A 23,608-nucleotide genomic window follows, 5' to 3' on the forward strand; every position below is an offset into this window, starting at 1 on the left:
TTATCCAAAAGTTAATCAAAATATTAATAAATAGCGTTTGTAGCTTACACACATACAAAAAAATCAAATCCCACGTGTGACTCTTCTTTCTTAGACACATATGTGGGAGTGGATCCTCTCCAGTGAATAAAAAACTGGATGGTGTGCAGTGTTTAATCTAACCATTCACCACATTCTCTTTCTTATTTATTTCTGATCCCACTATTAAAATCAAAGGTGAGAGATTGCACTGTATTTTGTCAAGTGTTGAAAAAACTGGAGAGGATCCATTTCCCACGTATGTTCAACATACCATGTTAATTTCTAGCCGTAACCACCATAGAACTTCCCTTTTTATAACTCGATGATTCTTACACTATCATTTCAATTGCTTTGAAAAGTTAAAATTTAAAAAAGTATCCAGAAATTTTAATATGAAAGCGCATCTGGTGTAGTGGTATCATAGTACCCTCCCACGGTACTGACCGGGGTTCGATTCCCCGGATGCGCAGTTTTTCTAACAGTTTTGCTTTTCAAAAATAAATAAAGTATTTGAGCAATGAAATTTAGCACAAGTTTATGTAATAAATTAAAAATATTTTTTTATTTATTATATTAAAATATTTTTTAAATAAAAAGACTTTTTTTTTAAAATATAAATTATAGCTTTTAACAAAAATTTTTAGTATTTTTATTTTTACTTTTAAAAAATTGTTAAAATACGCTACTGAAATAAATATTCTTTTTTAACAAATTAATGGCACTTAATCATTTAATATAATATAATGACGATGACAGGATTTCTTCTTGTTCTTGGGTGTCTTTATGTGACAGGTTTATGAGACAATGACCATGAACGATGACTTAGTAATACTTTTCTTTTTCGAATTAAAACTTCAAAAGACGTTTTAATGATCCACAATGGAGGACACTACTTATCATTTATTTCGGAAAAGGGTACTAATAAGTAACATATTCCCAACGACTTAGATTAAATCATATGTTTTAAAACTTCCAAACATTAATATTTAATGATATATATTTGTGACTAAAGTTAATATATATATATATAAAGTATCAATGTTTTCAAATTTTATTAAGAATTTTCTAAAAAATTATGTAATATGGTTATTTTTATTTTTATATTTTGTCAGATTTTAAGGTATTTTCTAATTTACATGAAGATGGACTTTTTTTTCTATTTCTATAAAGATATCTTTATGTAAAAATAGTATTATAAATTGTTAGATTCAGTCAAATATATTAAGTTAAATATAAAAATAATCTAATAATTTTCAATACAATTTTTATTTAAAGATGTTTTTATTAGAGTAACCACCTTTTTTGTTATAGTAATAGTGTAATACTCACACAGATAAAAAAAAGTGATGAATGTTTCATAAAAAACTAACCCTAACCCTAAATTTTAGTTAAGTTTGAAATTTAGGTACATTTTTTTTGTCTAATAGGTTAGATAATTTTTAACTCTAAATATTATTATATTACAAATTCATTTACACTATATACTTGTATTACACACAACACTTTAAGAATTTTTTTTTTACTTCTTAATCTTAACCAAATTTTAAACTCGAATATGGTTATTCACGAGACAAATGAATTCTCATTGGGAAGCGAAACCTAGGTATATTTTTTTTGGATTTGGACTTAGGCAAAAAAATTGACCTCGGCTCGAACAACAAGAACTTGCCCGAGGAAGGAGACTTGAATATCCTACACAAACCCCACCCATCCTTAGCTAGGTATACTTGTTTTAAAGGAATAAATACCTATAGGAAAAAGGGAATTTATGTCGATCAAAATTGATTTGGTGAAAGTCTATGATATTGATAGCTCAATTGGTATTTCATCTTTAACACCCTTTCTAAATTTGGTATTCCCTCACAACTTACCAATATTATCAAACATTGTATTTTCTTCTCTCAACTCTCTATCAATTTGAATGGTCAGAGAACAATTAATTTCTTCCCTCTGAAAGACATCGGACAATGGGATCCAATCTCCCTTTATATTTTTTTTATTTGTATAGATAAATTATCTCACTTGATTTCTAAGGCAGTTGATGATGGTATTAGACTCCTATGAGAGTTGGTAGAAATGGACCTCAAATCTCCTATTTAATGTTTGCTTATGATTTAATTTTGTTCCTGAAAACTTCTACATAGCAAATGAGTAAAGTCTTAAAGATTCTTGATAAATTCTATGAAGCCTTTGGACATATGATTAATAGCACAAAGACTAATATTTATTTCTCTAAGAATGTCTCTGATCAATAAAGGCGGAACATTAGAGATATTAGTAATTTTTCGGATGTGAAGAAAATTGGGAGATACTTGAGGGCTATTATTTAGGAAAATAGAATTCGAAAAGAGCAGTTTATTAACATAATGGAGAAAGTTAACAACAATTTTAGTGGATGAAAATTAAGATGTCTTTCAATGGCAGAGAGAATAACACTTATCCACTCGGTTATTGGCTCTATGGCGATATTTTCGATGGAACATACTCAAGTCTTTAAGAGTGTGCCAGTTCATTAAACAAGCGCAGAGGGACTTTATTTGGGAGCATACAATCATGGAAAGGAAAATTCTCCTTGTTTGTTGGAAGAAGATAACCTTGCCAAAGATAAAAAGTGGATTAGGGTTTAGGGAGCTGAATAAAGTAAATCAAGTCTTTATTATTAAGAGAGGATGAAATCTCATAAACAAACCAGATGAACTGTGGGCCCAGGTCCTTATTGAAAAAATACATAGAAATGCTTGTTTGAATAGGAAAATTGTTTGCCAAAGTTGTGAAACTGCCTAGCAAAAAATTGAAAAATTCTTATTGATAATACTAGTGTTATTATAGGAAGGGGGTAGAATAAATTTTTGGAGAGATCCTTAGTTGAAATCGGGTGTCAAATTGATTGACTTTCTTTCACCAATCCTTAGAGTTGAAGAGTATGAGAAAGTGATTTCTAATTATGTGTTAAATAATGAAAGGTGAGATTTGAAAAACCTTAGGTACCTTATCCTAAATGAGTTTGTGGGTAATATTAGTAAGGGAATGGTTCCTGAAAAGGAGGATGGCAATGATCTCTTTTGTTAGAAGATGAATCCGAGAGGTAATTTTACTGTCAAGCATGCATATGGTCTTTTTCAAATCATCGTCATCACAATGAAGGCCCTTGGAAGAAAATATGGAATTGAAAATGGTTGTAGTGTCAAGATGTATTTGTAGCAACTGAGTCACAACAGCATCATGACTACTTCTAAAATTTAACATGGTGTGTCTGGTGTATAATAGTCACATAGAGACTCCTTTCATGTTATCAGAGATTGCCATAAAGCCTCTCAGGTGTGGATCTCGCTATTGGATCCTTAACACACTGCCTCATTTTTTAACTTGGATCTCTTGGATTGGATAGAATTTCACATGAACAAGGAGATGTGAAACAAAAAGATTTTGATTGGAATGATGTGTTTATGATGGCAGCTTGAAAGATTTAACTTTTTAGAAATGAACATGTTCATTCTAATAGTGGCAGACCAGTGAATGTCCAAATATCGCAAATTATAAAGCTGGTGTAGGAAATTTATAGTGTTAGAAGGGGCATTCCTTCTCTAAATAGAATGAATTTTTCTTCTATTGTGTGGAAACCTCCTTCAAAAGATAGTTTAAGCTTAATACAGATGGAGAAAATCTAGGACAGAAAAATTGGGTTGGCGTCCTAAGGAATGACATGGAAGGATGGATTTAGAGACATGCAACAAGGATGAATAATGTGAAAGCCATCAAACTGAAAATATTTGCAATTCTAGAGAGTATGAAATTTGCTTGGAATAGAGGCATTAAGCAATTAACTGTTGAGTCATGTGTTGAGGGAGAAAAACCAAGTTGCAGATAGTATGGCGAATTTCATTCTAGATACTTAGAGTACCTCTCTATTTAAGCCCTCAAGTTATTTTTTTTGTTTCTCACGGTATCCCGCAGTCCAACAGGCCAATAACTGATCCACTGTGGTACTGAATTTCGTTTAAGAGTTTGTCGTTGGCCAATGGATGGCTGCATGCACAAGGAGGGATTCGAATCCTCAACACTTTCTTAAGTATACTAATGAGCTAACCTCGAGTTATTTGCTCACAGTTTTGGGATTTCTTTTTTCTATGATAGTTAGTTTTATTTTCTCTTCATGATTTTAGGGCCTTATATGTACAAGAAAAAAACAAATAAATACTTCATCAAACTAATCCATCATTGGCCTTTTTTCTCTTATCATGATGCCCAACCCCACAGCAGCACCCCCCCCCAAAATCTACACATCCACTTACTTTTATTCACTACACCCTAAAGATGGATGGTGATCCGTTAGCTATAACTTGGCCCAATCAAACTTATACCTCGAAATCGAAGTCAAATAAATAAACACATGATCAAAAAGAAGCAACAGAAGATGAGAATCTCTCCCAACAAGCCACTAAGAAACAGTTACACAATAGAGATTGGCCCAAAAATCCTCAATAGTCTGACGGATACTAAAACACCTTCCAACGTAAAAAATTTATAAATACATCTACTCTTGACATGAAAGAGGTACGTTATTCACTCTGAATAATATCTATATCATCTTGTACTCATTTTGACTTAGAGCGTTGGAGTGCCTTTGCAGGTACTCATCACCGCCGTTCTTAGAAGAGCCGACGTATACTTCATCCCCTCCAAGGAGAAGCGAGTTCAAGCACTGAGTAGAACGAGCTATACCTTGGAACTGACTACTCACGCAGGAACATTTTGCATCCACCATGGGGCCCAAGTTTTAAACTAACCCCAATATCATCTCTCCTGCCCTATTTTCGCATCTTTTTTGCAGGTCACTACCTATGGTAGAAGAGCAAAGCAACCATCCTCCTCCTCCCCTCACTCAAGCCGAACTACTGGCCATCAACGAATCCCTATGAACAGAGAATAAAAAAATGGCCGATTTATTACGTCAGAAGCAAAACAGCCAAAGTAAGGGAGGAGAACATAAGAACACTGAGAACAAAGATGATCAAGACAAACACACGTCGAAAGCCAAGCCTATAATAACAACCTCTACAAAGACGACAGTGAAGAGGACCAATCCTTTTTCGAAAGATATCATGGACTTCCAGATGCCCCAAAACTTCACCCAACTAGTAACACTAAAGCCTTATGAAGGAATAGGCGATCCCAACATACATGTCACTAAATTTTACACAATGATGTTCATAAATAGTGCATCCGATCCAATTCTCTGTCAAACATTTCTTACTTTTTTAGATGGTGCTGCCTTGATCTGGTTTTCTAATTTGCCTACAAGTTTTGTATCAAGCTTTGACGAGCTACCGACCTTTTTGTCAATAATTTTGCTGCATCAAAGATTTATGTGCATGACTCAGATTACCTCAGCACCATAAAGCAAGTTCAACATGAGAGTTATAAAGACTACATGACGAGGTTCGCCAAGGCAACCATGAAAATACCCAATCTCAACCCGGAAGTCCACCTGCATGCCCTGAAGAGTGTACTCCGCCCTGAAAAATTCCAGGAGACCATAGTTGTCACGAAGCCAAAGACGTCGGCCGAATTCTGGGAAAAGACGACAAGCCAGATTAAAATAGAAGAGCTCTGACAAATTCGGAAAGTAAAGAGGCTTAACCCTAACAGAGAGGAGGAAAAGAAGAACAAGTACCCGAGCAACAAAATGGATAAAAAACCATTCAAACTAATACCAAAGTTTGACACGCACACCCCTTTCAATACCAAAAGAGAGGACATCATCAAAGACATCCTACACTCTAAGCTGATCAAACCACCAAACAAAGCAGGGACATACCAGGACCAACGATACATGGACAAGTCTATGTACTGCACTTTTCATAAAAAATATGGACACACCACGGATGACTGTGCTATAGCAAAAGCCCTACTTGAGAAGCTAGCTCGGCAAGGCATGCTAGACAAATATATTGACAGCCGAGGACAAAGACGAAATACAGAGGACCTCGGCCAACATTCTAAATCAACCGACAATCATAGAGATAAAGGGAAGAAGGTAGATGATAACCCTAATCCACCCCACCAAATTATAAACTGTATCTCTGGTGGTTTTGCAAGTGGTGGAAGCACCAACTTAGCCAGGAAAATATCTTACAGAACTATGATGTCAGTCACTAACTCTGATCCGACCTATACCACCCACACAGATGCCCCAGACGTCACATTCAGTTCTTCAGACTACCAAGCAAGTGACAAAAACTCGAACGACCCTGTAGTCATATCATTACAAGTCGGCGAGCCACTAGTGAAAAAAGTTCTAATGGACCCAGGGAGTAGCGCCGACGTGGTATTTTACTCCACGTACCAAAAAATGAAACTAAGTGATAAAACTCTTCAACCATCTTCAGGAGAAATGGTAGATTTCTCAGGTGAGCGTATTCCAATCCTAGGTTATATATAGTTACAAACAACATTGAGTAATTATCCTAATTGTAAAACTATAGATATTCAATGTTTAGTTGTAGACTGCAAAAGCCCATATAACATCATTCTAGGCAGACCTTCTTTAAATGATTTTCGTGCTATTGTTTTTCACTTTACATTTGTGTGTTAAGTTTTATTCACAGGACAATAAAATCATCACCATTCATGGCGATAAAAAAGAAGCCAGACAATGCTATAATGCAAGCCTAAAAGCAAATTCTTTAAGACAAGCCGACCAACAATACGTACAGGCAGTCTATAACTCAGAACGTATGCCAACCTTGGCCGGCATGAATCCACGGGCCAACCAGCAAGACCAACCTATGCCCACAGACAACTTAACAAAAATAAAACTGACAATTAATAAAGACAAATACACCTATATCGGAGGTTCTTTACAGGGGCGAGAAAAAGAATACCTTATCAAATTACTGAAGCAAAACATTGACCTATTTGCCTGGACTCCGGCAGATATGCCAAGTATTGACCCAAATGTCATCTACCACAGACTTGCCATCAACCCATCCATCCGATCTATAGTTAAAAAAACACCACCTTGGTACGCACAAGAGGGAAACTTCCTTAGAAGAGACCCAGAAACTACTCAATGTTAGATTTATAAAGGAACTCAGATTCACAACTTGGTTAGCAAATGTGGTCATGGTTAAAAAACACAATGGTAAGTGGAGGATGTGCGTGGACTACATTGATCTCAACAAGGCATGTCCAAAAGACACATATCCTCTCCCGTGTATTAACAAATTAGTTGATAGCTCATCTGGTTTTAAATGTCTAAGTTTTATGGATACTTATTCCGACTATAACCAAATACTTATATATTCGGCTGACCAGGATAAGACCATGTTTATTACTGACCATGGTAACTTTTGTTATAAGGTTATGTCATTCGAACTCAAAAATACAGATATAACTTACCAAAGACTAATGGACAAAATTTTTGCTAACCAAATCGAACAAAATATAGAAATATATGTCGATGACATGGTAGCAAAGACAAAGTCCAATAGCAATCACATCAACGACCTAAAGGAAATCTTCTAACAACTCCGAATATACACATGAAACTTAACTTGTGCTTTTGGAGTGTACGGCGGAAAATTCTTCGGTTTCATGTTAACCTGCCGAGGTATAGAGGCCAATCCAAAAAAATACCAAGCTATATTGAAAATGAGGAGCCCCAAGTCAATCAAAGAAGTTCAACAACTTACTGGACGTTTCTATCACGTTTCCTCCCTCGGATAGTAGACCGTTTACACCATTTCTTTAAAACACATTAAGAAAGCAAAATGATATGGTCAAAAGAATGTGAAAAATCATTCACCAAACTCAAGGCCATAATATCTTTACCACTAATTCTCCAGAAACCAAAACTTGGTAAACCCCTTTATCTATATTTATCTGTCACTAACCATGCTATTAGCTCTGTCTTGATAATAGAGATAGGTAAGCAACAACAGCCATTATACTTCGTTAGCAGATCTTTACAAAATGTCGAACTCAGGTACTCAAGGCTAGAACAATTAGCCCTGGCTCTTGTCACAATAACGAGTCTGCGACACTATTTTCAAAGTCACACCATCATAGTTCGGACAGAGCACCCCCTTAGACAAATCCTAGCTAACACGACCTGACCTTGCTGGATGATTAATATTGTCTATAAAGCTCTCGGAATATGACATCTAATATCAAGTACGAGGAGCTATCAAGTCACAAGCATTAGCCGATTTCATAGCAGAACTCACACTCGATGAACCCACATCATGTGAGGAGGTATGGATGTCAGACGTCGACGGAGCTTTAAACATGAAAGGCTCTGGAGCTCGAATATTACTTGAAAATAGAAAAGGAATGGTCATAGAACAATCTCTACAATTCACTTTTCATGCCAACAATAACCAAGCAGAATATGAAGCACTTATAGCTGGTCTCAGATTAGCTAATACTCTTGGAATAACACACATCAATGTTAAATGTGATTCCTTATTGGTCGTACAACAAGTAATAGGTAATTTCCAAGTAAGAGATACATTATTAGAAAAATATAATTCTATTGTCAACAATTTCACCACTTGTTTTCTGAAATTCAAAATCTCCACACACCTCGAGAGCAAAACAGCCGACCTAATGTTCTATCTAAAATAGCAACTACCAGAAGTATAACCCATCAATTGAGCTTATCACAATTAACACTGGATAAACCCAGTGTCACGCTAACAAGGGTGATGAGTATTTCATAGGAAGAAGATTGGCGAAGACCATTCATATAATATCTACAAACAGGAAGCATACCTGAGAGCATCCAGGACGAGAGACAATTCAAACGAAGATCCAACTTCTATACCATGATCGGAACCGAGTTATACAGATGAGGTTTCACAAGACCGTTATTAAAATGTCTAAACACAGAAAACGCCAACCTAGCCATGGACGAAGGCCATGAAGGTGGTTGTGACACACACATAGGAGGAAGGAGCTTGACCTCTAAAATGCTAAGAGCATGGTACTATTGACCTACACTACAAAGAGACTGCATGAACAAGGTCAAATCTTGGGATCATTGCCAACGACATACACCAATCATTCACAACCCAGCCGAGTAATTGCACACATCAGAGGTAAGCTAGTCCTTTAGTAAGTGGGGCTAGATATCCTCAGTCCTTTTCCACCAGCTCCAGGTCAGGTTAGATTCTTAATTGTCGCTATCGATTATTTTACAAAATGGATATAGGCTATACCTTTAGCAAAAATCAATTCTGAAAATGGCAGACAATTTATAGATAAAAAATTCACAAATTTTTTACAAAATTTTAGAATCATTCATCAATTTTCATCTATAGAACACCCACAAACTAATGGTTTAGCTGAGACTGCTAATAAGATCATATTGCAGGCACTTCGAATAAAACTCGAAGATTCTAAAGGACAATAGACCGAGCTCATGCCAGAAGTCCTATGGAGCTATAACACGACAAAACAATCATCAACAAAAGAGACTCCTTTCCGACTAGTATATGGTTGTGATGCCATGTTATCAATTGAAGTATCTCTCTAGTCCACCCGAACTTAAAGCATCAATGACAAAGCAAATACGGAGTTAAGAGCAACCGAAGTCGACCTAATCGAAGTAAACCGTGACAAAGCGTTAATCCAACAACACACAACTCAACTTGCTATAGTTCGGAAATACAACAAGAGAATCAAACTAAGGTCATTCCAAAAAGGAGACATCATTCTCAGAAAAACAGAAGAAGCACGCAAACCATCAAGACATGGAAAACTAAGTGCCAATTGGGAAGGCCTTTTCTGAGTATCAAAGGTCTTCGGCCAAGGAGCATACGAAATTCAAACATTAGAAGCTAGTAACCTTTCAAGTACTTGAAATATCTCGTCTCTAAAACTCTACTATAGCTAAGTCTATAAGTCGAGACTGGCGATGTACTCTTTTTCCTACTACTAGATTTTGCCCCTAAATTGGGTTTCGCTGGAGAGGTTTTAACGAGGCACACCCCCTACATCTTCAAAATGTGAAAGTTCTTCTCATTTTTTAATAATACAATTCCTTATTCAAGCAAAGCTCTTTCCATGGCAAATTCATTAACCAATCTATATCAACACCCAACATCCCACGATGTCTTCGAATAGTACAAACCTTTGCATAAGAATCAATCAACCACTTTCATATTCCTAAACTTACACAAATAGTTACCAATATCATGAACGATAATCACAAACATATAACAAGCTTATATATGCAAACGCATCCGCAACAGATTACCAACACAATTATTCAAAATTCAAAACAAACTTTTTCAAACACATACCAAACGTGGGGATACATAATACTTTCTTACGTTTAAAAATCCAAGCTAAGCACAAGTAAATTAATAATTAAATAGTATTTTGGCTGAGTTATACTCAAGTCATCAGTTCTCCAAAACACCAACACAAACAAAATCAAAACAACCTAATACCATTAGTCATATTCTTTTACAATCTGCCTTCATGGTGCATCAGGATTCTCGCCCTCCCACTCCTCATCTTGATCCTCATCTTCTATCAATTCTCCATTAATCATAACCTTGCATGAGTCCATAACAGTTAAGTCCATATCCGGAGCCAGAAACTTTACTTGCTCCACAACTCTCTCAAAACCAGTAACGAACATCTCAAGACCATGATCCTCTTTCCCGGTCTCCAGCTCCTTTTTCTCGATCCCTAGCACAACTATCCTAGCTTCCAAACTAACTTTCTCCTTCTCCAACTTTATAACCTTTCCATCAAATTCACTTATCTTCTCTTCCAACACCTTAATCTTCTCCAGCGCTTCTCGAAGCTTGTTACTTTTCTCCAAATCCTCTTACATCACCTGATCTATGCTAGCTTTGTCAAAATCATCCCTCACATGCTTCAGCTTTTGAGTTCGACTAATTGACATTAGCCGTGCTCCCATTACCTACAGAATCAATCAAAACAACATATATAAAAAAAAACCAACAAATACAAAACATATACCAGTCAATATTTTTTACCTCGCCTATAAGTACTACACAACACTAATATCGCCAACGTCATGGACAAGCTTAATATCAGTCGGACTCTGTCCATACTCATCAGACACTAACACGAAAGGGAAGTGGCCACTCCATAGCTATGTAAGGTCTTCGTTATCCCTGTATCCATGTAGTATCCTTTGGTTCTCAGTAAATTTCTCCACCTGCTCCAAATCAATTTCTTTCTTGCCGAACTTGTTCTCGATCAAATCAATCACCTTGTTTTTATCAACTCTTTTCCTTTCATAATTCACCATCTTCACAGGAGAAGGCTGATTAATTTCGGTCCCTTCGTCAGCCTTCACATGACTGGTTGACCCCTCCTTCTCCACATTCTTTGTTTTAAAGAAAGCGCGCAAGCTACTCGAAGTGATCTTTGGCGCCTTTTCACCTACAACAAAAAACAAAAACCATCAACAACCACATAAGGACACTAAAACTATTGTTACTAAACAAAACCCATGTCAATTTATCTAAATATTTAATCACTGCATGTTTATCATTTTTTCCACTCAAGCAACTCAAAAATAACCAATAAACTATTCGTCAAAATGTTATTCACCAAAAACTCAACAATCATCTCATTCATATACTCCATTCTCTCCATACCAAGAATATGCCTCGGAGCAGGATACCAATATAATGAAAATTTCTCCATCAAATGCTCATGCACATAAAAAGGAAAATCATTTTCACATGACCTCACTTTCGCATACATAGTTTTGAAACCTTTAAACGACGACCTATACAAACTAAATATAGCTCGGTTAGGCATACTAGCTAAGTTCAACCAACACTCCCTTTTCACATCCTTAGCGTGGAACAGTGCAAAGAATACCTCTAACAAAGGTTTCACTTTCAAATATTCTATCAAAATTTCAAAATCTCTTACAAACGCCCAAGAATTAGGATACAACTGATATGGCATACACCTCAATTACATCAAAACTTCATGTTCAATTATATCCACCCCTATGGTATACACGATCAGTAGAAGAGCAGGGCAAAAACTCAACTTTTACAATTTCAGTCTCTCTAACCCAACTTCCAGGATCACCCAATTGAGCAATGCTATTTTTATCACCAAACACAGAAACCCAACTCTTAACAGACTCCGCAACCCACGTGAATGGGTTATCCGGATCCCGAATAAACACCTCTTCAACAATTTTATCACCTACTTTGCTCACATTCTCCTTCTTTTTTCCCTTTGCCTTCTTTTTTACTTTCTTTTCCACCTTCCTCATCACCACCTCTTTACCTTTTTTCGTTTCTTCACCGTTTCAAACATATACGAAAATAATATCATATACAGAAAAGAAACCCACTAACATCTTTCACTGATCTCTAATGACCTTTTGAAAATCACAATAAACCAAAAACGCGAAGTCAATATTGCAACCTATGCCACAATTACCATACAAAATTCACTCAGCCCTATAATCAACAAACAAGAAGAAAATCTTTTAATATTCCAACTAAATCCACACCGTCAATCATAGTATGGAACACACAACTGGTCATCAAAACCTTGGTAACTATAAAGGTCAAGTGAAGGCATTCATTACACACGTCCCTTCTATTACATATTTTTAATATTTTTTAAATAAAATTTACAATTTCTTCCCCCTCTTACATTCATTTACTTCAAACCATAAAACTACAAAATTTTTATTACAACAGTTGAGTTTAGGGCTCCACTCTCTCGATTCTGAGCTATAAATCGAAAGCTCAACCTGTTTATATAAAAAAAATACCACAGGTTAAATTTGAGGGCTGTGATCCATTAGTTATAACCTGGCCCAATCAAACTTATACCTCGGAATCAAAGTCAAATAAATAAACATGTGATCAAAAGCAAGCAACAGAAGATGAGAACCTCTCCCAACAAGCCACTAAGAAATAGTTACACAAAAGAGATTGTCCTACAAATCCTCAACCGTCCGAGGGATACCAAAAAACCGCTCAACTTAACAAATTTATAAATACATCTACTCCTGAAATGAAAGAGGTATGTTATTCACCTCTAAATTTGGCTCCTCCGTTGCAACGAAACCAGCCAACGATGCACCCAATACAGCCTTTGTTGCAACGCGTCCAACCTCCGTTGTAACACTTCCAGCCAACGTTGCAACGCGCTCTGCCTCCATTGTAATGCTCCCAGCCAAATTTATTACTTTGTGGTTTATCTTGTGTTAAATTTAGTGAATTTTATCAATTTTTCTCACATTTATTTAATGAAATAGCATGATTTTATAATTCTCCCTAAATTGTGCTTTATGATTAAAAACATACTTTTTAGGCCTTAAAATTGCTAAATTTAATTCACTTTGATTCCACTCGATGCCTTGATATATTTGTTAGTGATTTCAAGTTTAAGAGGTAAGGATTGGATTAAAAAAGTGAAGAAAAAGCATGCAAGATGGAGAATTCATGAAGAAATAAAGAATTGGTGAATTCATGGCAACGCGTACGCGTGAGAGAGGATTTTGTCAGGCGACACTACGCGTGACACTCGTCACGTGACTTCATTAAAGAAAACATGGCTGGCGATTTTTGGACTTGCTGGAGCCCAATTCAACTCATTTCTGAAGCTATTAGAGGCCAAAATCAAGAAGGATGAAGCGGGGAGCAATTAGGGTAGTGTAGGAAATATGCTTTAGGTTAGTTCTAAAGAGAGAAGCTCCCTCTTCTCTCTAGAAATTAGGATTTTTAGTTTAATCTCTCTTAGATTTAGGTTTAAATTCTTGTTTTCATCTAGTTTCTTTTACCTTTTCATGTTCTATTGTTTTAATTCTCTTAGTTCTTCTTGTTAATTTTTCTTTTTATGTTACTTTTATGTTATTGAACTCTTGTTAATTTTAATTTCATGTAATGCAATTTAATATTTTATGTTTCTTTGATGTTTGTTTGAGTTATTGTTGTTATTTTTTTGCATTTAGTAGCTTTAGATTTTATATTTCTTGCAATTTTTACCATGCTTTTCTTCTAGGCCTTCCAAGTGTTTGATAAAATGTTTGGTTGGGTTTTAGACCATCTCCAACGATGAGTGCCTTGGTAACTTTTTCTGACACAAACGAGTTCCTGCCCGTTGGAGCAAAATGGAATTGATCCTTGCACAAGGTCCGATGGAACAAACTCCCTCTGAATAGGGACTGGAAGTAGCGAATAATAACTTGCCATTTGGCAAGTTATTATTTAAATAAATAAGTATATAATATTTTAATTAATTATATTAAATAATTATATTAAAATAAATAATTATATTAAATAATTAAATAATAATTAATTTAGTAATAATTATAATAATTAATTATATTAAATAATTATATTTTTATTTAATTAATAATTTATATTAGTTATTTAAATAATAATTAAATCGTAATTAATTATTAATAATTATAATAATTATAATAATTAATTAGATTAAATAATTAAATTTTTATTTAATTAATGATTTATATTAATTATTTATGTCATAATTAATATTGAATATTATTTATATTATTATATTAAATTAGCCGTTGTAAAACTAGCCGTTGCAAAATTAGTCGTTGGAAACTAGCCGTTATTATGTTACTATTATTATTAATAAATTAATATTTTGTTACTCTATATATACCAGTTAGATACACTTCTATTCTCACACTTTCTACTACTCTTCTTCATCTTCTTCCAAGTTTACGAAATCAAAGCTCTGGTAATATTATTTTTTGTTCGAAAAAATGAATCCAAACCAACTCAACTCTTTCTTCAATTACTTACAAAACTTTTCTCAAATTCCAAATACCCAACCATCTCAAACCTCAAACTCTTAAGTTCCAAATCAAAACTTCACACTACCGAATATATTTCAAAATCCAAATACACAAAATCTTTCTAATTTTAATTTTCAAACTCCTTATAATAATCAATTTTCTATATTCCAACCGCAAAATCAAAATTCACAAACACCACATTTTTCATTTTCTTCCATATTTAACCCCTCTATTAGAAATGTTAGTCCAACTTTCTTGCCGTTTCCAACTCAATTTAGTGCATCAAGAAATAACTCATCTGGTGTTGGTGGCTCTTCTAACACATCCTCTCAGACTCCTATACAATCTAGTCCAAATTCGCAATATTCAAATTTTGCCAACCCTCGTGGATTAGATGCTATCGACCTCAATGATGATGATATTGAAGATCGGAGGCAAGAGAGTATTCAACACTGGCAGTAAAAAGAGGATGAGATGCTGATCAGTGCATGGTTAAATGTTTCAACTGACCCTATAGTTGGTACCGATCAAAAAGGGAGAAACATTTTGGAGTCAAATTCATAGCTACTGTGTAGAATTTTGCTCCGACATGACAAGGGGGGTAGTTGCATGTAAGAAATGATGGTATAAGATCAACAAGACTGTTGCACAATTTGCTGGTTGCTACGATCAAGCTAGTCAAAACATAAGGAGTGGTTCGAACGCTGATGATATAAAGGAGTTTGCCTATAAACTTTATTCCACAAATTATGGTCAAAAATTCACTTTTGAGAGGCATTAGAACATGCTTCAGTTGGAGCAAAAATAGAGAAGCCAACTACCTACACAGAGTGGCAGCTCAAAGAGAACCAAGGTTAGTGCAATTGGAGCATACTCATCCTCATCAAACCCAGAAATACCGTTGGTTGACGAATCTGGTGTGGACTCTCCTGTTCGCCCACAAGGATCAAAGAAGAGCAAGTGAAAAGGTAAGAAAAAAGCACAAATGTCTAAAGATTTTAGCGAAAAGAAATCATCGGTGGTTAAAAAGTTATCTCTCATGGAAGATATTAAGAATGTTAGAGAAAATAAACTAATGAATAGGGAAAAAGAAAGAGAAGAGGAGAGGGAACATAGAGTAAAGATTATGGCAATCAAAGAGAAGGAGTTACAAATTCAAGCGGCAATGAAAGAACAAGAATTACAAACTCAGAGGTATATTAAAGAAATGGAGATAAATGTAAAAGAAAGAAAAATGGAAAGGATGGCCAAGGGAAGGGAAAGGGAAATGGATATGCAAATACTTAATGCTGACACGTCTACAATGAGTGAAAAATGACGAGCTCTTCATGAGATTCCATGTGAGAAAATAATCACCAAGTGGTTTACTTAATGGTTCCTTGTATTCGTAGAGTTATGTAGTATGTTCTTATTTTTATTGCGTACTACTGGTATGTAATGTAGTTTGTTTTATTTATTTCTGATGTAATTTTTTAAATTAGTCAATATTATTGTGCCATTATTGTTCATGAAAGTAACCGTTGCAAAAGTAGTCGTTAAGTAGCCGTTGCAGAACTAGCCGTTAAGTAGCCGTTGTAAAACTAGTCGTTGAGGAGTAGGTACTTATTAGAGACACAATTATAAATATCAAGTATCAATGACTCTGCAACTCCACTTCAACTCTTGTTTCTCACCTCGAAAGAGAACTAAAAATTACATTTCTAGATATGGCTAGAAATTTTGATGATATATTTAATGAGGCTTTGTATGGCAAAAGAAGACGGCAAGATAACACAATCATAGATAACTGGATCGATGAGTGTTTACTCGAAGATTCAGAAGAAGAAGATATCGATAGAAGCTCTATCCCAACTCCTCGTAGATGGATCAACAGAGATCGAGAAGTAGGACATGATCGCCTTTTCCAAGATTACTTTGCAGATGAACCGGTGTATAATGCTGACATTTTTCGACGAAGATTTCGAATGAGAAGACATGTGTTCCTTCGGATAGTAGATGCTCTCTCAAATGTCTATCCGTATTTCTAACAAAGGGTTGATGTAACTGGAAGAAGAGGCTTGTCACTACTCCAAAAATGTACCGCTGCGATACGGATGTTAGCATATGGCGTAGCAGCTGATGCTGTTGATGATTATGTGCGCATAAGCGAGAGCACTACAATCGAATGCTTGAAAAAATTTATTGAAGGTGTCATTTCGGTGTTCAAGGATGAATACTTGCGAAAACCAAATCCAAATGACGTATGACGCCTGCTACAAATGGCAGAGGGTCGTGGCTTTCCTAGCATGTTGGGTAGCATTGATTGCATGCATTGGCAATGAAAAAATTGTCCAAAGACATGGAAATGTATGTACATGAGTGGTTATCGTGGAGTTGCAACCATAGTACTTGAGGTTGTAGCATCTTCAGACCTTTGGATATGGCATGCGTTTTTTGGAGTTTCTGGTTCAAATAACGATATCAACGTATTAGATCGTTCTCCAGTGTTCGATGATATTCTAAATGACCGTGCTCCGGAGGTAAATTATACTATTAATGGTAATAATTATACCATGGGATACTATTTAGCAGATGGTATTTATCTTGAATGGGCCACATTTGTCAAATCAATCTCAAAGCCACAAGGAGAGAAACGCAAGTTATTTGCACAATACCAAGAAGGGCAAAGAAAAGATGTGGAGCGAGCATTCGGTGTGTTGCAAGCACGCTTTGCAATTATACGTGGTCCAGCTCGCTTTTGGGAAAAGAAGAAGCTTGCCAACATAATGAGAGCTTGGATTATATTGCATAATATGATTGTTGAGGATGAAAGAGACACTTATGCAGGAAATTTTGCTCAAGGCTTAGAGTATGATGATGTCAAAAATGGCTTATCACAACCTCAGTTGGGAGAAGAAGATTTTGCACCATACCATCAATTTCTCCAAAGAAATGTCCAACTTCAAAATAGGCAGCAACATAGACAATTGAAAGAGGACTTGATTAAACACATATGGCAATTTCACAATGTTTGTCGTCAATTATAGAGTTTAATTATGTTTTTCTTTGTATTAAGTAATTTTACAAATTAGTGTAATCCCGAATTATATATTGTGTATTATTGTTATATATGAATTTATTTAATATTAATATTGTTTAATAGTGAATTATTTTTAAATTTATAAATTTAAATTATATTATTGAAAAAAATTAACTACATTAATTTTAAGTATTTTAATTAATTAATTAAGTAGGACCACAACAGGGACTAAAGTTAGTTCCTCCTAATGGAGAAGAGAGAGATGCTTTGAGTTCCTATTTACTGTTTATGACGCAAAAGCTGATGTGGAGTTACTTTTTATGACATGTGGGCCACAAATAGGAACTGGGATGAGTTTCCTACTGGAGATAGTCTTAGAGTAGATTTTTAGCATTCTTGACTTGGAAAGAAAAATTAGACAATCTTGAGTCATTAATACCCAACATGAGTTGGTGATCTAGGATTATTAGTTAGTCTTGTTTCCATTGATGCTACTTATGGATTAGGATTAACTAGGCATATTTGACTTTTTTCCAATGTGGAGATAACGTAATAGGCTTAACTTTTGGTAATTATTGTGTTATGATTAATGACTAGGATAGAAAACCTTGATTTTCAATCCTTGCCATGAATACCTCTTTAGTATTTGGTATCTTTAGTTGTTTTTTTTTTACTTTTTTGTCATTTAAATTCTTACCTTTTTTATTTCTTGTTTTATCAACCCACCCCCTTGAACCTCATAACTGATACATACCTCACTGCAATTCTTTTGAGAGACAACCCGAGATCTAATACTCTCGGTATTTTTATTGGTTTACACTTGTGACAACCAAAATTAAACTTTGATTGATGGTTAATTGTCGGTTTAGATTTATACTTCAACGAGATTATTTTTGTGTGAAAAATTCTAAACCGACAATTTTTCTTCTATCACTCAACCTGTTTACATAAAAAAATACCACATGTCAAATTTGGGGGGTTGTGATCCATTAGCTATAACCTGGCCCAATTAAACTTATACCTCGGAATCAAAGTCAAATAAATAAACACGTGATAAAAAACAAGCAACAGAAGATGAGAATCTCTCCTAATAAGCTACTAAGAAACAGTTACACAAAAGAGATTGGTCTACAAATCCTCAACGTTTAAAGAATACCAAAAAATTCTTCAACTTAACAAATTTATAAATACATCTACTTTTGACGTAAAAAAAAGTATGTTATTCACTATGAATAATATCTATATTATCTTGTACTCTTTTTTATTTGAGAATTAGAGTGTTTTATAAGTATTTACTATCCCGTTATACTTCATCTCCTCCAAAAAAAGCTAGTTCAAGCGTTGACAAGTTATACTTTGGAACCAACTACTCAGGCAGAAACAGATGGTATATGAGATATTTTCAACCATCAATGTCATTTTCTTTGGGCTATGAATGTGGTCCTCTATATTTACGAAAAGTTTCTGATGGCCTAATACTTTGGTAAATATAGTAAGCTAGGCTCATATAATGCTAAAATGCAAAATGTTAATTAACATTTTATTAAAGACACTTATTTATTAATAATTTAAAAAATATTTTTTACGAAATTCGATAACATTTATATATCTATTATTACTAGAACTTAAAAAATTATATAAGAATGTACTATTTTCAAACTTTTAACAAGTGAATTTAACAAAAATTCGCATAAAATATAGGAATAGGTGGGTGGTATTCTCTTGTTGCTAGTTCTTACCAACGCACATAAAAGGCCAAATATTTTAATATGTGACTAGCCAGTGAACCACGTGTACCTACATGACCCAAAAAATAAGAAAAAAAAAAGAAAAAGAAAAAGAAAAATGTGTAGTAGGTTTGGCAATGCTAACTACTACTTGTTGCTTTATATAAATGTATAACGGACTTAATTTGAGAAAGATAGAGAGATAAAAAGATGAATGATTTCCCTTCAATTCCTAGCTTCCTAATGTTTCTTGCTCAAGTGAGTATTCCAATTTCCAACCACAGAGGCATGCAAGTATTGCACTGATGAGGATTATTAAGGTTGATTGAGATGCTCACATGAGCAAGCAGTGTTAGAAGGTGGGAGATATATATGTATATATTAACCGCCAACAATTCTTAAGGTATTTCTTTTAACATTTACAAACATGTGTATGAGATTTTCCTCCATAATTATATATTAAAATGGCTTAAACTCGTAAGGAAAAAATAAGTTTAAGAGATATATATGTTAGGTTGCGTTTGTTTACAGAGATAGAACACTCGGACATAGACACAGAGACACACAATCATGTTTGGCAGAAAAGACATGGACAGAGATAATGTGTCCAGAGACACTGAATTAGTGTATTTTGTGTCCATCCTGACAGGAAGGACACGGAGACACTAACAAGGAACACAACTTATTTTTTATTTTTTCTTTTATTATTCTTGTTAATTTTTCATAATTATATATTTTATTATTATATTTTTCATCTCAGATTTTTTGAATGAAAAAAATAAGAATAAATTGGATTTTTATAACTTATTCTAGTTTATTACCAAACAGAATATAAGAACACAAAATTTTATGTCTCTGTCCATCAGTGTCTTGTCTTATTCTGTTCTTAGTGTCTTGTCCTATCTATTCTCAAAAACAAACGGAGTCTTGTATCCGCTGAGAATCATCAAGAATTAAGAGGTGTTTAAAATCAATCCTTTGTGAGTCTGGTTAAATGTGGTTATTAATAGTTATACTAGGTTAGTTATTATGAATATTTATGATTAATATATATAACAGAACTTAATTGATTAGAGATGCATTCAACATTACTAAACTATACAAGCTTTGCAGAGACACCAAAAAAAAAAAAAAGGCTAAGCTTTGCATATATAAATTTAGAATATGAAAAATGGAAAATAAATAAAAACAACTCAACGTGTATCTTTTACAAAATGCTATTTAAATGAAAAAATGCATAAGATTAAAATTGCTGCAAATAAAATTATTATGAGTAGAAGTATACATTAACATTATTAGAATGTTATATTTACTTGAAACACAAGGACATTTTGTTGAGTTAGTAGTATTTTTGTGTCAAATACATCTTGAACACAGTTTTTGTCCGACACAAGTTTAATGTTCTGTCTTTTTGTATCTATTTATATATCTTAATAAAAATAAAATAAAATAAATTTTGCTTATTACCAAAAAAAAAAAAATTTGCTAAACACACTTGAATACACCAAAAAACAATTAGGTGTTGCATTGGCTTGTTTAATATTATTCTTGATTGATATATTTAAAATGAGTTTAGAAATTAAATAATATGTATTATAATATTAATATAAAAAGTTATTTTAATTTAAATAATTTATATAATTAAAAAAGACAAACAAATATTTAAAAACTTAATTTAATGAGTGTTTCTATATCTAACAAAAATTTGAAATTAATGTCCTATCTAGATGTATCCTATGTCATATACATCATATGTCCATATAAAAAAAAGGTTTTAATTATGGTGGATATTTTCATAATAATATCTTCGTATAAAGATAGTATTATAGACTATTGGATAAATTAATATATTTGATTAAATATATTTAATTAATCATTTAAAAATTTATAATATCATTTTTATATAAAGATGTCATCATGTGAGTATTTCCCTTTAATTATATGTCCATAGTGTATCCTATATCATATACCTCGTATGTTCCTATATGATATTATGCCATTTATATAAAAAAAAGGTTTTAATCCCAACTTCAATTTTGTGTGTTGAAATTGGTTTTGGAGTTTAATAGGATTTGATTAATTAACATTTTGACCGAGTTGGTCAGTTGGATTACATTTGTTACTCTGAATACACCAAAATGAACTAACTTCTTCTAAAATATTAAAATAATATAGTTCACACTTAACAAAAGTTACAAAATCCATAATAGATGATTAAACATCACTTTTTCACTCTATTGGTCTCCCTGTTACTTTAAGAATTTTGTCAAATTACTATAAATAAATTTGATTATTTATCTATTATTAATTATTTTGATGTATAAATTCTTATTTCAATATATATATATGTACACACATAAAAATACATATAATAAATTATTTAATAGTTAATTTTTAATATATATAATAATTTTTATATGAATTTATACATATTAATTCACATTTTTTAACTAAATAATTATTTACTAAAATAATCAAATATGTCATAGTAAAATAATTAAACTTGTAATAGAAAAATAATTAAATTTATTACAGTAATATAATAAAAAATTTATGAAATTTTAAATACATGTTTTTATACATAATATGATTCGCAATTGGTTCTTTTAACACTGTAGTATAATTGTAATTATTTTCATAAGCTTTAAATTTTTGGGCATTTTTGTCGTGTTCGTGGTTTTTAATGGGTTAAGTACGATTTTAATATTTAAAGTATAGGTCAAAATTTTTTTTTGTTTTTAACTTTTTTTTAATATAAAATTGTCCTTAAAGTTTAAAACTAAATTTTAAAATTGTTTTTTTTTTAACTTAAATCTTAACATTTTTGACCAAATTACCTATAACAAAAAAACATAAAATAAAAAAAAGAAAAATAAGAGAAAATAGTGTTTCTACCCTGCGAAGGAGTAATGAAGAAGAAGAAGGGAGAAAGAAAGAAGAAGAAAAGAAAAAAGAAGAAGAAGAAGCTGTCCACAATTCACCTTTGTTTCTGTTTCCATCGCCAAAACTTTAAAATTAAGTTAAATCTTAGAAACGATTTTAAAATTAAGTTAAATCTTATGAACTATTTTATATGAAGAAAAAGATTGAAAACAAAAAATATTTTCGTCCTATATCTTAGAAATTAAAATTGTGTTTAACCATTTTTTTTTTAATCTAACTATGTTCCTATCTTGTTATCATTTTTTTTGTTATTATTATCATTATTTCTTTCTTCATTTATTAACAAAAAATTCTTTCTTTATTTGGTCATGTTATTGTACATTATTTTGGTGGATTAGTAGTACATGAACAGATTTATACTGAGCCCTACGCAGAGAATTAGCCATCTATTCAAAAATGAATGATATGAAAATTAGCTCAAACAAATGGTAAATTAATTCAATTACTTCTGTCTAAAAAGGGAAATGAAGAATTTAAACCCAATCAAAAGTAAAATTCACAAAAATGAAATATGGGACAAGATGATTTCGATTTAATTTTTTATAGGAATATAAATTTTTGGTACATAATTTTCTCATGGGAAAGCCATTATTAAAGGTAGGTGATTGTGACTCTTTTTAAACTCAGAAGTAAGGTTATGTTTAAAAGGGAACAGAGACGAAAAAATAAAAAATAAGATATTAAAATAAAATAAAATTTTTGTATTATATTTAATATAAAATGTATTTTTTTTATCGAAGATATGGAGACTCCAATAACCATGTGAACTATTGCTTCTTGGCTAATATAAAATGTATTGAATTAAATTATATTTAAATATCATATTTAATTTAAAATAAATATAAAAATTAAAGAATAAATTTAAAATTTTAATTTTTAATTCTAAAAATTTTAGTCTTTTTTATTTCTACTTTTGAAAAATCTTTAAAAAAACTAAAATTTTATATTCTAAAACTAAAATTTTAATTTTCTTTTTTGAAAATAACCCCTACTTAAAAATACACAAGTCATTAAGAAAGGACAAAAATGGAAGACCACTTTTCCTTTATAGGGTGGACGACAGAAGAAGGGACTAACGGTGCTTGAGATTTTTTTGGTTTACCC

General features: G+C 32.9%; 1 protein-coding gene and 1 non-coding gene across 2 annotated transcripts; both read left to right on the forward strand.

Annotated features, from left to right (window-relative positions):
* The first annotated feature begins 419 nt into the window (after positions 1-419).
* On the forward strand, positions 420-490 carry TRNAG-CCC (transfer RNA glycine (anticodon CCC)). Its single transcript has one exon. It is a non-coding gene; the product is annotated as a tRNA-Gly (tRNA).
* A 5,364-nt stretch (positions 491-5,854) lies between these two features.
* Positions 5,855-6,463, forward strand: LOC140180720 (uncharacterized). The gene has a single exon (XM_072222003.1). The coding sequence runs from the start codon at positions 5,855-5,857 to the stop codon at positions 6,461-6,463; it is 609 nt and encodes a 202-aa protein (XP_072078104.1).
* Positions 6,464-23,608: the final 17,145 nt, after the last annotated feature.

This window comes from Arachis hypogaea, chromosome 17 (assembly GCF_003086295.3).
Source record: "Arachis hypogaea cultivar Tifrunner chromosome 17, arahy.Tifrunner.gnm2.J5K5, whole genome shotgun sequence".
In the NCBI taxonomy this organism is placed as follows: domain Eukaryota; kingdom Viridiplantae; phylum Streptophyta; class Magnoliopsida; order Fabales; family Fabaceae; genus Arachis; species Arachis hypogaea.